The sequence below is a fragment of the Choloepus didactylus genome, chromosome 2 (genome assembly GCF_015220235.1).
Source record: "Choloepus didactylus isolate mChoDid1 chromosome 2, mChoDid1.pri, whole genome shotgun sequence".
NCBI lineage: Eukaryota > Metazoa > Chordata > Mammalia > Pilosa > Megalonychidae > Choloepus > Choloepus didactylus.
This window is the reverse complement of record NC_051308.1, coordinates 9,859,640-9,875,619: the sequence shown is the minus strand read 5'-3', so window position 1 is coordinate 9,875,619 and position 15,980 is coordinate 9,859,640. Positions and strand designations below refer to the sequence as shown.

General features: G+C 41.1%; 1 protein-coding gene across 1 annotated transcript in view; it reads left to right on the top strand.

The window, feature by feature from the left end:
• TMEM242 (transmembrane protein 242) overlaps window positions 1–13,382 on the top strand; it is a 29,882-nt gene extending 16,500 nt beyond the window's left edge. The window contains 1 exon segment of the mRNA XM_037820374.1: window positions 9,769–13,382. Within this exon segment, the coding sequence (XP_037676302.1) occupies window positions 9,769–9,867 (99 nt within the window). The 3' untranslated portion in view covers window positions 9,868–13,382.
• The last annotated feature ends 2,598 nt before the right edge of the window (window positions 13,383–15,980 follow it).

Below are 15,980 nucleotides of genomic sequence, written 5' to 3'. Positions count from 1 at the left end.
GGAAAACTGAAGAGGCAGCTATCATAAAGATGGTATTTCTGAAGAGGTTCAGACTCAAGAAAGAAAATTACTATAGAAAGAAGCCATCCAGCATCCTTGAATTGCATCCTCAAGAACACTTATCTTGGAAAATGACTTGACCGGTCAAAGGAATCATTATAGGAAAAAGTGGAAAAAAGGCATCAGGCTAAAACATTTCTTGTTATGACTGGGATCAAAGAAGTGATAGCTGGCAGTAGCTGATCCTTTGAAAGGATCCCCCTAAAATGTTGGCCACTGTTAAGTAAAGATTATCATTTTTTAAATTCCCATATTCAGTTTGACAAATGGTTTCTATAAATCTGCCTGCCAGTGCTGAGAGAATTCTTACATTTCACGTGTCGCCTCGAATGGGCCATCCGGCCGCTGCCATGGGACAAGAGTCGGGGCAGCCACCGGGTCACAGGGAAACAGCTTCACAGGTACTCCACTAATGCCACTCTTTGCCCACCCTTCACCCTTCCTTTTATAACTGCTCCTCCTTCCTGAGCTGCATTTCAGTGGCAGGAAGGAAGAGAATAGCTTTCAAGTCCTGACTATAAATTATTCATTTTGTCAGGATTCAGTATTCTGAACTGAAATCTTTTGCTGACTGAGGGGGCTGTGTGAACCAAGAGCCCCCATTAGGAGAGAGCTCTCTTAGAGCGAGAGAGGGAGCTTTGAGGAACCATCACATGATCAGGATTCAGGCTTTACGGGGCAGAAACTACCATTTCTTTCTATTTGGGCTTCTGTAGTTTAATTTATCGGGTTTATTAGGATATACATTTCATTAGATGCAAAGACTATATATATATCCTCAGAAATTTGATTGGAAATACGTAAGACTGACAAGATAAATATAGAGAAGGGTAAAACATATTAATGCTATGTTGCACTGACTAACCAGTATTTCATTTGCTACTTCAGTCAATCTGATTTGAGCATTTATTAAGACTTGCCATTTTAAGGCCACTTAAGATGTAGCTTCATTTTAGTAGAGGGCATTTTTAGTTGGGACTTGGCAATCACAAGCTTTCCTTTGGCATTATAAAGAAATAATAGCCTCTCAAATGAGGTTTTAGTGTTGGAATGATTCCCAGTCGGCCCCTTCCCCTTGTTGTCAAGCTCCTGCTGACCTTCTCCACACTTGTCAGTCATGGTCATGACTGGAATAAAGGCAGTGGGATCCTTCCCAAACAGAAGGTCCTGGAACCGGATACACTGTAAAACATGATCCCCGTTTCTCCTCTGGATGCCAGGAAAGGGTGCAGAAGGCTATTGGGAAGACAGCCATGTGCACCTTGTTCTTCCTGTCAGGGTTACAGGTCAGCATATTTAATCTTATTTTCATCTGTAGTTAATATAAGCACTTTTATTTGGCAGACATACTAAAAAACAGAAAATGAATAATTCCACAGATCTGGGTTGGCCTGTTTTACATGTCAAATATTGAAGGGAATACGTGTTTTTAAAACTTTAACTCCAGGATTCACTTGCCAAAGAAGCAGCCCTTTGTCTGCCTTAATCGGAGCAGACAGGAGAAGTACTTTCTGTAATGGAGCCATCTCAGGGCTGCCTTCATTCCCCTGTGACAGTCTTTCAGCTGCACCATTAAAAAGGCATTATGAAATGGGAGCTACAGGTAGGTCCTGTGTGTATGTGCGTGTGTGTATGTGTGTGCACGGGCACGCCAAGGCAGGATCATTACATTAAGACATGAAAATAATCATGATTGGGTTAGTAGCTATTGAAATTGTTTAATGCAGGAAAGTATAAAGCTTTTAGAAAGAGGCCTGACAGTCAGAGGTGGTATAGTTACTGTCATTTATTTGGCAGAGGAAGGAAACATCTCTAAATGTTGCAGTTTCTAAAAATAAAGCCTGACTGAGTGAAATCATTCTAGAACTGCCTCTGAGTACCTGACCTGTTCACACATTAAATCAAGAAACACGTTATAAATTGTTTTTTGGGGGCCAGGTCTCAGCAGCAAGTGGACCTTGGCTGCAAGAGGCTCAGGGTTGTCCCTGTTGCTCAGTTTACTTCAAGTTAACAGAAAGCTTTTGAGTTGTGCTCTATTAGTTAATCACTGTCTTAAAAATTGGCCATTTTAATTAGTACCTCCAGGGATTGTATTTCTCAGAACATTACATGTTAATGGTCTATTCCTAAATCAACTGACTTTGCTGCAGATTCTTGACTTCATGCTTGTGATTCAGTGAGGGCTGAGGAGAAAGTAAAGATGCTCATCTGGCCTTTACCCAAATGATAGTATTAGTTACTTTCGAAATGGAACAGAGATTTTTTTTTTCACATTAGCCTTCTTGCTGCTATTTAATATTAAATAAATAATAATGAACTGTTAAAAATACATCTAATCTCAGGATCCACGTGGATATTAACAGGCCTAATCAAGTGAAATATCAGTGTCTGCCCCCTAAACCAAGACAGTCCTGCTTAGTTGTTAAATTGCATCAAATAGACATGACAGCAATCCTCCTTCGAAAAACTGACCCTTTATTTTACTTTGCTTCTCAGAGCTCCCCGTTCAATTTCATTACAGTCATCAGGAAATGTTCTTATTCACCAGGAAGCAGTGTCATGTAATGGGACCAATTGATGTGCTGAGCTCCCTCAGTGGGAAGGGGAGTGCTGCAGTTGTTCCAGGTGACTGTAAGAGCTTTTTGCTCAGCTGACAAGAGTTCCTGATCCCCTTTGTCCAGCGCTTGAGATTTTATTCAACCACATTTCAGGCAAATTGAATGTACCATTGAAGGATATCAGAGCAGGCCTTTTGTCCTCTTTGTACCCCTCTTTACCATCTATATTAGCCAGTATGCTGCAGTAAAAAATAATCCCATATCTGTGGCTTAAAATAAAAAAGGTTTATTTCACACTCATGCAAAATCCACTGTGTGTATTAGCGACCCTCTAGGGAAGCTGTCCTCCATGTGCTGGCTCAGCACTTCAGATTGCTTTGCTCTCCAGGTACCATCCTAGCCACACAGGTTTCCAGAATTGCAATGGAAGGGAAGAGAGGCCTGGAGAGTCCAGCACCTGCAATTAAATACTTCAGTCTAGAGGTGACATGTTTCATTAGAACTACTCCATGATTACTTAACTCCAAGGGGTGGGGGAATATAAGCCTCCCTGAATCCAGAAATAGATGAGTACTGGCTATTGGTGAATGCTAGTAATATCTACTGCACCATTTTCAATAAAATGGTCAGAATTGCAAGAGGTATATAGCATATGCTTTTAAAGTCATTTTAGTGAAAACTGGTATGTAGGTAGAGGTTATAGAAATTCCATGTCTTTCAAGGTCTCAGAACAAAAAGGAATAACCAGAGAAAAGAGACCTGGACATTGTTCAGACAGTTGCCCTTATAAGCTGTGTCACTGTGGACAGGTTAATTTCTCTGAACCTCTGGGTTCTCATTTGTAAAGTGGATGTCATCATTTCTGCCATCTAGAATTGTAAAGATGAAATACAAGTATAATTCTTGGTATGGTGCATGGCATATAGGTGATCTCAAATGGCAGACATTATTATTGCTGTTCAAGTAACATTTTATAATCTAACTACATTCTGTACCTCCTGGTATCAGAATTAAAATGCTATTATTCTGTTTTGTGAAGATGCTGAATTACCAGGTTCTTGAAAATTATCTTTTACATATGCAGAGGATTTCTCAACGGTCCATCCTGTAAAGCTTTTGCCATTCTAACCACAACAGTAGGCCTTCAGCAGTACAGGGCCTTCAAATGAGGAAGTTGAAGCTAAATGAGCTAGTCAATGGCAAAGACATTAATTCTAATAACTGCCTATTTATTCGAATCAATGCTGTAGGGATTTTCCTGAAATTAATTAAATTGGGGGCATAACCTGAAGCTTTTAAGTAATTTTTCAGTACACCATCTGTTAGACCAAAAGTTTTCAAGTCTTTTTTCCCTACAAGACATGCATGTAAATGTGCAGTAACATCCCATGCGACACCTGAGCAGTGCACCAAGTAGATGCATAAGGGTCAGACCTGCTTCACCAGCTATGAAACCAAGCATATTGTTTGATCTCTCTGAGCTTTGGTCACCATATCTGGAAGTAGGGATGGCATCTGCCCCACATGGTTGCTGTGAGGGTTAAATGAGGCAACATGCCCAGCCCCTCTCTGTGGCATCTGTAGTTGAGCACAAGAGCTGTGTGGCAGCCCTCTCGTGACCCTTCAAGAAGCTGTGGGAATCCGGTCATCCAAGATGGTGATGTAAGACACTCTAGGATGCTGTTTCCCCACAGAATCTTTGAAAAACTAGCAAAAACTGACAGAGCCATCCTGGAAACTCCAGTAACAGTTAAAGAGTTACAGTAACTGGGCGAGTGCTGAATCAAGAAAGTGCAGCTTTAAATCGGGTAGGTGAAGCTCATGGCACTCTCGCTAACCCCTACTCCACCCCCTCCCCAGCACAGCGTGGAGTCAGCCTGTGTTCCCATTGTGGGTCTCTGGCTCTGTTCCAGAAGGAGTCATACTGTGATGCCTATATGTTGGTGCCAGTCTCTCAGTGGCAGCATGAAAGACTGAAGGAAGAAACTCCTCCCTGACTCCCCTTCCCAGAACTTGCCTGACAGGCAGAAGCAGCTTGCAAACAGCTAAAGCTTTGTAGGACACAATTAAGTCAAAGTGGCCTGGGGCCTCTTTACAAAATAAAATAGATCATCCCGGAGTGGGGAGAAAGTCCATTTCATAGGCAATTGGGGGAGCATTCAAATTCCTGTAAATGGGGGATTTCCTAAGGCCTAGAGCAAGCACAAGCCCAGGACTAAGCACAAGTTCAGAAAAGACTAAGTATTGTTAAGATGTCAGTTATACCCAAAGCGATTTCCGGATTCAAGGCAATCCCAATCAAAATTCCAACAGCCTTCTTTGTGGAAATGGAAAAGCAAACCCTCAAATTTGTATGGAAGGGTAAGGGTCTCTGAATAGCCAAAACCTTGAAAAAGAACAAAGTTGGAGGACTCACACATCCTGATTTTAAAACTAATTACAAAGCTACAATAATCAAAACAGTATGTTCCTGGACAAGGATAGACATATAGATCAATGAAGTTGAATTGAGAGTTCAGAAATAAACCCTCACTGCTATGGCCAGTTGATTTTCAACAAGTGTGCCAAGTCCACTAAATGGGGAAAGAAAGTGTCTTCAACAAATGGTGCTGTGAAAACTGGCTATCCATATGCAAAAGAATGAAGGTGGAATGCTATCTCACACCATATACAAAAATTAACTCAAAATTGATCAAAGACCTAAATATAAGAACCAAAACTATAACACTACTCCTAGAAGAAAACATGGGTAAGCATCTTTAGAACTTTCTGTTAGACAATGATTTCTTAGACATTACGACAAAAGCATAACCTGCAAAAGAGAAGATAGATCAGTGGGACTTCAAAATGAAAAACTTTTGTGCAAAGACTCATCATGAAAAGTAGAATAACAGCCTACAGAACAGGAGAAAATATTTGGAAACCACCTATCTGATAAAGGTTTAATATCCAGAACATATAAAGAAATCCTATAACTCAATAACAAAAAGACAAACAATCCGACTTAAATATGGGCAAAAGACTTGAGTAGGTATTTCTTCAAAGAACATACACTGATGTCCACAAAGCACATGAAAAAATGGTTATTATCACAAGCCATGAGGGAAATGCAAATCAAAACCACAATGAGATACTATTTCACACCCACTAGAATGGCCACTTTTTAAAAAAATGGAACTTAACAAGTGTTGGAAAAGATGTGGAGTAGTAGGAACCCTCATTCATTGTTGGTAGGAATGTAAAGTGGTGCAGCTTCTGTGGGAAAAAGTTTGGCGGGTCCTCAAAGTTAAATATAGAATTACCATGTGACCTGGCAATCCCACTTCTAGGTATATACTCAGAAGAATTGAAAGCACAGACTCAAACAAATATTTGCACACTGATGTTCATAGCAGCATTATTCACAATTGCCAAAAGATGAAAGCAACCCATGTGTCCATCAAGTGATGAATGGATAAGCAAAATGTGGTAAATATACCCATTGGAATATTATTCAGCCATAAAAAGGAATGAAATTCTGATACATGTGACAACATGGATGAACCCTGAAGATACCATGTTGAGTGAAATAAGCCAGATAAAAAAGAACAAATATTGTATGATCTCACTGATAGGAAACAGAATAAGCATCATAGAGTCAGAAACTAGAAATAGATTACCAGGGGCTTGGGGTAGGGAATGGGGAGTTGATGCTTGGGGTGATGGTAGCACAACATTGTGAATAAATTAACACCACTGAATGATGTATTTGAATGTGGTTTAAAGAGGAAATTTTAGGTTGTATATATGTTACTAGAATAACAATTAAAAAAAAAAAAAACCTGTAGGACTATTCAGTACAGTGAACCATAATATAAACTATGGTTATCTCTAACATAACTACAGTAAACTATAGTTAGTAATATAATAATAGTTTCATCAGTTGTAACAAAGGAACCCCACTAATACAAAGCACTAATAGGGAATAAATACTATGTGTCTTTGTGGAGGGAAGGGTATATGGGAATTCTGTATTTTCTGCATGAGTTTTCTGTATACCTACAACTTCTCTAATAAAAAATAAGTAAAAAGAGGCTATGGGGATGAGAGTAACATTGTCAGAGGCATAGTCTTGAATCTATACTAACATCTAAAGAGTTAAATGTGCCAACTTCAGAACATCCATATCAGTGACAGATTACTTGTAATACATTTCCCAGTCATCTTGGCACTCCATCTGACAGCTGCTGCCTTACGTAGTGGTGGCTTCTGGTAATTAAATGGGAGAACACTGGGACTGAAGGCTGAGGTTCTGGGAGCAGTAGGGACACCATTCACATCTTAGGCTTTGTGGACAACATCCCCTGGAGTTGTGAAGTGCACAGCCCTCCTCTATGAGGCTAGTACCCTGTGATCCATAGCCATGGAAAAATTCTTACTGGACCCGGAAAGAAGGAAGAGACAATAGCAGGGATGAGATCCCAAGATTTGGAAAATGCTTCAGAGTAAAGCAAGTTGCAGATGGGGACTCGAGTTCCCAGCATGCCACATCTTCACCAAACTTTTGGGGCATAGGGTGGGGGAGATGGTTCTGTGGAAATGCTATTATCATCATGGAATTCAGCATATTTACTTTATAACCAAATTTGCTTAAATGCATTCAACCCAAGTCTTTTTTCAAGCCCCTTTTTAAGCAGAGAAATGTTCTGTTGGCCTGTGTATGGAGTATCCCCGATAAGACCAACATAACTTTTCTAAACTGTGTATCAGAAATCAATATAGGTGGGAAAAAAGTGAAGGTTTTTATTTCCTATCCATATAATAAAAACAGTACAAGTTTTGAAACCTTCCATAGAGCCCCACTGTCTAAAGCAACTTGAGGCCCTGTTTTTAACTTAAATGTAGATTGGGTTTCCATTTCCACAGCTTGTAAATTTAAAAGAACAGGGCTAAAAGGTGTTCTTTATCCCACTTGCCTCCCCTTCCTTTACCTTCCTCCCTTTGAGGCCCATCTAGTCCTAGTTAGTTGACTGTGCTTAGATATGCTCCTTCCAGCAATTCATTTACTCACTTAGGACCCTGGGAAATGAGGGGAAAGAAAGAAACCAGGCTAGAGAAGGCCATGGGCATATCACCATGCTGAAGCAGAGCCACTGTCCCTCATGCGCCCACCCCGGCCGCTTGTGCACTTCCCAGCCTCCCTCCCAGCAGCACATCATGTTCTGTCACTGAGGAGGGAGCGTGGTGGATGAGTCTGTCCACATCCTGCTGGCTGATCCCCCATTTGAAAATGAGTCATTGGCTTAGTTGTAACAAACAAATGTTCAACCAGAAAGATAGGGGAAGAACCAGGCAACATGTTGCAAACTCTGGCCCGGGGGATGTCTGTTTTTCATGTATGAAAGTACTCAAAGTTCTGTGATGGGGGTGCTGTCAGTATTTTGATCGGAGCAGTTCTTGCAGGCAGCCCTGGACATTTAGCCTCCCTGCCCCTCCCCCAATGCAAACAGTAGTCCCCAGTGATTGTGACAACCAGAACCACGCCCACTTCACCCTGATTTCTAGACCCTCCCCAGAGAGACAGCCACTACCTTTAGATAAGAACCTCTCAGAAGGGCTTAGCCCCAGTACACACTGGATTGCTGTGTGGGGGAGTGGGGAGAGACACCATCCATGGGTGTGTGCACCTTCTAGATCGGTGCCTGGTTGGCACAGACTTCATACGGACTTCGTATCTTCAAGAACCTTACGTTTCTTCCAGTTTCAGAATATGTAAACCAAAATGAACAGTAACTACAATGCTTTTAACAAACATGCCACAACAATTCTATCCATACAAGCTTTGTTCTTGGAACCCAGCTCACATACTTGGATGGAGGTGTCACGGCGACAGCTAATGTGCATTAGGCACTTCTGCCTGTGAGGCTCTGTGCTTTATGTGCATCCCCTCACTTAATCCTCCAGCTCTGTGAACAGGAGATTATCTTCTCCTCTCTATATCCATAGACACTACTGCTTGGAGAGGTTAAGTAAACTTTCCCGGGTGGTGGAGCTAGGATTTGAACAGAAGTCAGTCTTATGCTAGAATCTGTGCTTCTAACAGTGCTACGGTAACTTCTATGAATGTGTACAAGTTACAAGTCCCGAACGGAGCACACCCCCTGAGTCAGAAACAAAGTAAAGATTAATCCTCAATGTGAAATAAATGAGCATCAACATAGAACAGTATTAGCCAACTCTTAAAATAACTACTCAAAGAGGGACTTAAATGTTGCTGAGGAGACCAGGATGCCTCAGAAATCCAGTCAAAGACATCTGTATCCTCAGGAAAATCTGGCTAGGATGTAGCTGATGTGAGAAAAATTATAACAGTGCTTCTGAAAGAATATCTCCACAACAGGGCCATATGGATTGAAAAGGTGAACCCAAGAGTGTGTGGCTATGCTAGTACCCTCTAATGTGAAGATTATCCAACTTCCATTGTTGGTGGCTCCTCCCTTGGAGGAGTGTGCCTGGCATGGAGCCAGGTGCTCCTGGGGAACTTGGGCTTGTGCTCACACTGCCTGTTCTGACCTTCCACCCTGCCCCACAGCCCCCTGCTCCGACTCCCAGGTTCAGAGTAACCTCTGCCGGTGATCAAAACCTGACCACACTGCCAGCACATAAGAACTTTCTAGCTTACCTGTCATTCATTTGTTCTTTCAACACATTTATTAAACACCTACTAAGTTTCTTCTCTCCACCCCTTCCCAGTGGCTGTAACTTTCTGCTAATTTCGATGACCTGAGTATGTTCATTTATTCAAATGCACAGAAATTCCATTCCACAGCTGTGTCCTTGCCAACAATACATAACTGCTCTGAGGGTTGGGAATAGATATGGAAAGTTGACAGTTTAGGGCATATTGCCTTCCAGATTCAGAGTGGAGTTTTAATGTTATTTAAGTCTCGACAGATTTATACTTGGAGGAAGAAAAGAGGTGTATTTCATTTTTTGTTTTTCAAGGTAGCTAGAATAGAGCCCTTACCTGTTATTGGTATTCAGGTGATACCATTTGCTGTGTACCCGTGAGCAGTGAAGTATTATCCAGTCAGCAGAGGTGTCAGTCTCTAATGGCTTGGCTAGTTTCCCCTTTTCTTAACACTTAATGACTGCTTTTTTCTTCTTCTAGGTGAAAGACTTTCGAAGTAAAATGCAATTGATATTTCCAACAATTCCCAAGAACTCTGAATCGACAGTTGAGTGGGAGGAAGCATTGAAATCCAAATGAGATGAGCATGGATAAATTCTAAAATGACCCCACACCAGCAAAGGGCCTCAGCTGGATTTCTCCTCAGGAACATGTGCAGACCGTTGGCTGAACTCTGGAATGTACAGCTTCCAGCCTTCTCCTCAGGGGCCCTGATGACCCACAGTCATTCTGTTTGTTTTACTTTAAAATTGACTTGGCCAGGGTGTGTGTGTATGTGTGCGCACACGTGCATGTTGGGGTTAAGGAGGTAAAGTTTTTGCAGAGTTAGGAAGACTATTTAAAAATAACAGTTATAGGGACAACTGCCCTCTTTGGGGTAGCTGCCAGGGGAAAAACTTTTGTTTATGTCTATAACCTTTGAAACCAACTTTCCTACCTGAAAGAAAAACAAACAAACAAACATTAATAAATGTAGGATAGAAAATCAACCCAAGCAGATCCTAAGAGCAGTAGTACCTCAATATGTCTAATTAAATGAGTTTTGAGAGCCTTTCTTGTCCTTATGTGAGTGTCAGAATTAGGAGGGCTTTTTCCATTAGCCAGACTGCATAGAGACAGGTTCCTGGGCCAATCCATGTCAGGAAGGAGGTGTGACCCTGTTATCTGACCACAGTGGAGTCACGTGCCAATTACAGTCCTCAAGGACTTCCCTTAAGGTCCTATCAGGTTCTTCTGCTTAGGACCAAAAGCCAGTAACAGATCATGATAACTTGAAAAGGTACAGTTGGAACTAAAAAATGATAATGATTCCTGAACACTGACAATTTGTAGTTTGGCCTCAGTTGTCCAAGTAAAAATAGCCCAGTTGCCACCTATCTGAACACTTTTAACCAGGAAGTCACCTCAGTACTGAGTCTTAAGTATTCATTATTTAGTACCACCTCCCTGATAAAACTGCTACTAGTAATTTCTTACATAAACCCAACCCTTTCCTGTCCTCCATGTGCTCTGGCAAAAAAACACAAACAAAATGGAAGATAGTATCTACATGAATTTATTTTTTTTGGAGATTAACAAATTTTAAAGAAGAGAGATACTTTATTATGTCAATATGTACAGAGAAATAACCTCTTGAATATTAATTATGTAAGTTATAATTGCTGTGGCTTTAATTAGTCAGCAATCAGGTTTAATAAAGTACATTTGAAATTAATTTGTTACAATGAAACCTTTTAGTTCTAAGGAAAAATTTTAAATGAAATGTCAAATGCATAATGTAACATTTTTCTCTAGACCATGTTACCTTGTTAAAATTGCTGTATTGTGAGTTGAACAGGTGTAATAAGCGTCTGGGATTCATATGTAACCTGTTAAAAATTCAAGACTAAGAGAAAAGTATTGTGAAATTTCTCAAGATATGTGGAATATTTGGCAAAGAACTCTTCACCCATCTTTCTTGTTCAGCTAGATCTTCACTAAGAAAAGGCAGGACCCAAAGTGAGTGGGTGTTTTGTCCACATGATTAGTCTGAGTCCAGGTTTCCCTTAGTAGATGGCAAGGGCACCATCTAAAACTAAAGCTAGAATTCAGATTTTTCTTTTTCTTGAATGGAGGATGCCTATTGTTTTTCAAAAGATTTCCCCTGGGTAGGAGAAGATGAGAATTTGTAGCTAATCTGGAATTATAAGAGAAGAAATAATTATTAACTAAGTCTATTTAACAGATCCTCGCCTTGTAAGCTCCTTGAGGGCAGGGACTCCTCTTGGGCCTTGCAAACTGCAGGGGCTGCTATCTGCTAGCTGGGAAGGACAAAGAGGGCAGCATGTGTGGGAACAACAGCATGGAATTAGGACACATAACAGGCAAACAAACTAATAAAAACCAAAGACGATGCCAGCCACCTCTGAAAGACTTTCCTTGGAGTTCAGCGATGACCTGGCTGCCACTCCTGGACAAAGCCAAGTCCCTCCCTTAGCTACATGATGGGCTTGGCCAGAAGGCAAGAGCAGGGTAACACCAAAACGTCCGTGGTTATTAACTTGACTTCAGCACATTACCATGTTTTTTAGGGAAGAGAAAACATAACAAATACTCTTTTACAGCAAATTAAGTCATTTCTGACTATTTGGCTATATGTATTTTATTTCCATTTTCAAAGTTTCTGTTTGAACCTAAAAGAGCAGGGGAAAAACGGGCACCAGTCAATGAACACCGCAAGGGCAAGGGCAGCTGTGCAAAAAGGAGATGATAATCAGCGTGAAGCTCGACAGCAGTGGCAGTCGTGATCAGCCCTGCTCTGCCACACCTCTGCCACACCTCTGCCATGGGAAGTGTGCCCTGTAGGCCTGGGTGAACGAGTCCTGAAGGAGTAGATGTCTGAGTAGGTATTTGCGCAGCACACTGAATGTTTACAAAACCCTCTCTGTATGTGTTAGTTCTGTTGTCCTTGGTTGGCAGAACCAGTCCCAGGACCCTGGAATAGGTACTCAGCATAGTCTTCAACTGGACTTTAAAAGCAAAGATGAAGAAACTACAATGACAATAAAAAAACAATGCAAGCAATATGACTAAAATAGTAGTTTTCTACAGTCAGAATTCAGATGTCGGAAGATTTAGTCATTTGTCTACTCCTTCTATACCAGAGGCATATTGTTAAATTGGTTAATGGAAAGGAAAAATGTTTAACAGATAATGTTATTCTTTATGTGCATTACCATCTGTGTATTGAGTTCTGAATGTTCTGAATGTTGAGTTCTGGATATGGAAGAGAGGAAATGTTATGGAATTTCAAGTTTGCCTTCTTTGCTGTCTTTATCTTGGGTAGAGTATGACAAACATAATCACATTTATCTCCTGGAGCATAAAGAGTCTTAATCACCCTATTAACCAGGATGACATTTTTCACAGACTTAAAAAGGAATAGAATAGACATTATCTCCCCATAAGCAATCCATTTCATGGAGGCTGAGCACTAGAAAATTTTTAAAGGATGGGTAACAAGCCATCTCCATTTCCTGTCTAAGCCCACACAAAGGAGGCTTTTAGTACAGAGGTTGCCGCTTACACTGGTGGAGTGTTAAACTTTATGCTGGGAACCTCATGGCCTAAAAGCAGTGTAGACAAAACATGGTGGGCAGGGAGGGAGGCTTCTATGGCCTCAGGGTTCACTCAAGACAAAACACATATTCTGGTGAGTTACTGATGCTTGGGAAAAATGTATCCATGACTGCTGTTATTTTCAGAATAAAGAAAACATGGTTTCTGAACAACCTGGGAAAGAAACACAGAGCATGGGAATGGTCTCGCAAGGTCCCTAACAGCCTGTAACTAGAAGAAACCTGGGTTGTAATGAAATGGAGGGAGAGAGCTGCAGCTGAGGCCAGCCAAGCTGCGAGTGGCCCTGGGTAATTTCACCCCAGCGTGCCGACAGCCCCTGACGTGGACTGGAAAGCTCTCCTTAGCCTGCCTAATCACCTCCTCACCGGTCACAACTTTTGTTTAGTTTCGTGTTTAGTGTGGGACTAACCTTGCAAATTAATCCTGGTAACCTAAGGGGAAAATATAAGAAATTAAAAAGAAAAAAAAAAAAAAAAGTAAACCCATGGGATATTTTGCAATTAAAATCCATTGACTTTAGCTATTTCACTTGGGGCAAAATTTAATCTCTCCTAAATTCATGGAGCATATTGCGTATTTTCACCTCATTTTCATGTATTTTCTTTAAAAATAGTCAAATACAAAGGAAAATCAATCAGGTAAAATACAGTATAAAATTAGTTTTTCAAATAGTTGAAATTTGCCTATGAAAGTCAGTAGAATACATTTTTTGTAGCTTTTTTTTTTTTTCATGTTTAAGTGAGGTTCTTTTCCTCTATGCCAAGAGTCATTGAATGATATATCAAGTTTTTTTGATTTCTATATTGGTATTATCAGGATTAATTATCAAAGGCTGTGATTTTGTGAGTATAGAAGAGGGAAGTAAGCAGCTTGCTAGCAGCAACATTAATCTGTAATAATGAGTGAGGCTGTTAGCAAATTGTATCTGGATGGCAGATAATTCCATTCTGGAGAAAATTAAAATAGCAGTTAACAAGAAGCTCACATAGTTGTAACTTTTCTGCCCACCTATTAACTAAGTGAAGTGATTGAGGATCTTATTTCTTACAGAAGCTGGATCAGGTCTTTTCCTTCATTATTATTTGATGAGGCATGACTGGTTACTAAAAAAAAAGATGAACAATAGGAAAAACTAAGCAAGAGATTATAAATGTACTTAAAGACATAGGGTAAAGGCCATTCTTAATGGACTGTCCTAAGAAGCTAAATCAGGAAGACTGAGAAAGCTCGACACATTCATAACTCCTATTATCTGCTCATCTGAAAATACTGCAAAAATTAATCTTCATGCCTCACTTGACATCCCAGGCTTGAGAATCTAATTCCAGGTTTGCAGAATCCATAGGACATGTCCAGAAGGATGTCTAAAATGGGAGGCTCCATGCTATTCAAATGCATGAACCCATTGCCTTAGGAGAACAGGTTGACAGTACTGGTTTGATGAAGTTTGAATTTGTCATTCTTTAAGGTATGCCCCTTTGCTTGGCCAAGCTGGGTAATGGGGATGTTTTTATTTTTTATTGCCACTGGTGGAAGACCAAGCCCTCCCGTTTCAGTGCAGCTAGCACTTTCATTGACTGTGATATACATCTTGCCTCTAAGGACATGGTTGGGTGTAAGTGGTGAGAGCTTCAACCTGCTTAGTCATCACAGCCTGCAAGTCTCTCAGCAGGCCCTAAACTCAAAACACCTTATCGGCTGTCTTCTCCAACGTTCCCTGTTGCAGGGACTGACTCCCTTTGATTCCTGACCTGAGCAAAGCTCAAACTGTAGACACCACCATCTGCAAAACTGGGCTTCACAGTGAACAACAGGTGTACTGTCACTGTAGCCAGACTCTTCAAACCTCAGTCCATGGTGGGCACAGCTACTTACAGATACTTCCTTCAGTGAGGATAGAGGTTATAAAGTTAGGAAAATTCTAGGGCGGTAATCTCATGCAAAGCTTAAAATAAGACCTCTTGTCTAAAGACAAGGATGATTGAGGAAACTCTTTGCTCTCTGCTTGCTCGTGGACCAGCTCTGATTCTCTATTCATAGATTTTTATTTAAAATGATTGTATTAAAATATCTGTGGAAACAGCACATCATCAAGTCTACCAACTCCCCGTTGAAGAGGGAGGCTCATTTTTTTTTCAATACAGTAAGTGATCGGGGAGGCTCAACCATGGCAATGAAGAATTCGTGCAGGTTAACATTTTCAGAGGAAGAGGTGGAATTGCTGTACCTCATCCTGGTTTATCCAAAACTGGAGGTAAAATAGCCCTTTGGCCTGCCAAGATGTCGTTCTCTTCAAAAAATCAACTTGTATCCCAGCTTTCCTTGTGTCTTTCCAAATAGCTCTCAAATACAAAAAAGTTCCTACAGGAATTGTCCAAATGTAACATCTCTGGTATGTCCATCAATAAACGCATTGGGGGTGGCAACCACATTCTTCGCAGGGAGTGTGTTCACTTTAATCTCTCCATATTCCAAACACTACTGAAGGAGTCGGGAGTGAGGGGCTGGGTTAAGAGACACAGGGGCGGTAAGACTTTGGAGAATCTCCTACATACCCATCGGGCAGAGAAGGACATCCATGCTTGGATAGTTTCTTCAGGTTCAGGGTGTGCTAGTTTGAATCAGTTAGGTACCCCATAAAAAGCCATGGGTTGTTTCCATGGAGATGTGACCCACCCAACTGTGGGTGAGACCTTTTGATTAGATTATTTCCATGGAGGTGTGACCACGCCCATTCAAGGTGGGTCTTGATTAGTTTACCGGAGTCCTTAAGAGAGTTCAGGGGCCAACACAGACCCAGACACTTGGAGATGCAGACAGAAAGACAGTTGGAGATGCTAAGCTAAGAGATGAAGCCCAGAGTTTGTCCCAGAGAAGCTAAGAGAGGAACCCCAGATGCTTAGAGAGAAACACCCTGGGATAAAGAAGCAAGGATGCACAGGAGCTGAGAGAGAAGCTGAGAGACAGAAGCCCGGAGACATTTTGGAGAAAGCCATTTTGAAACCAGAACCCAGGAGCAAAGGACAAGCAGATTGCAGCCACGTGCCTTCCCAGCTGACAGAGGGGTTCCGGAC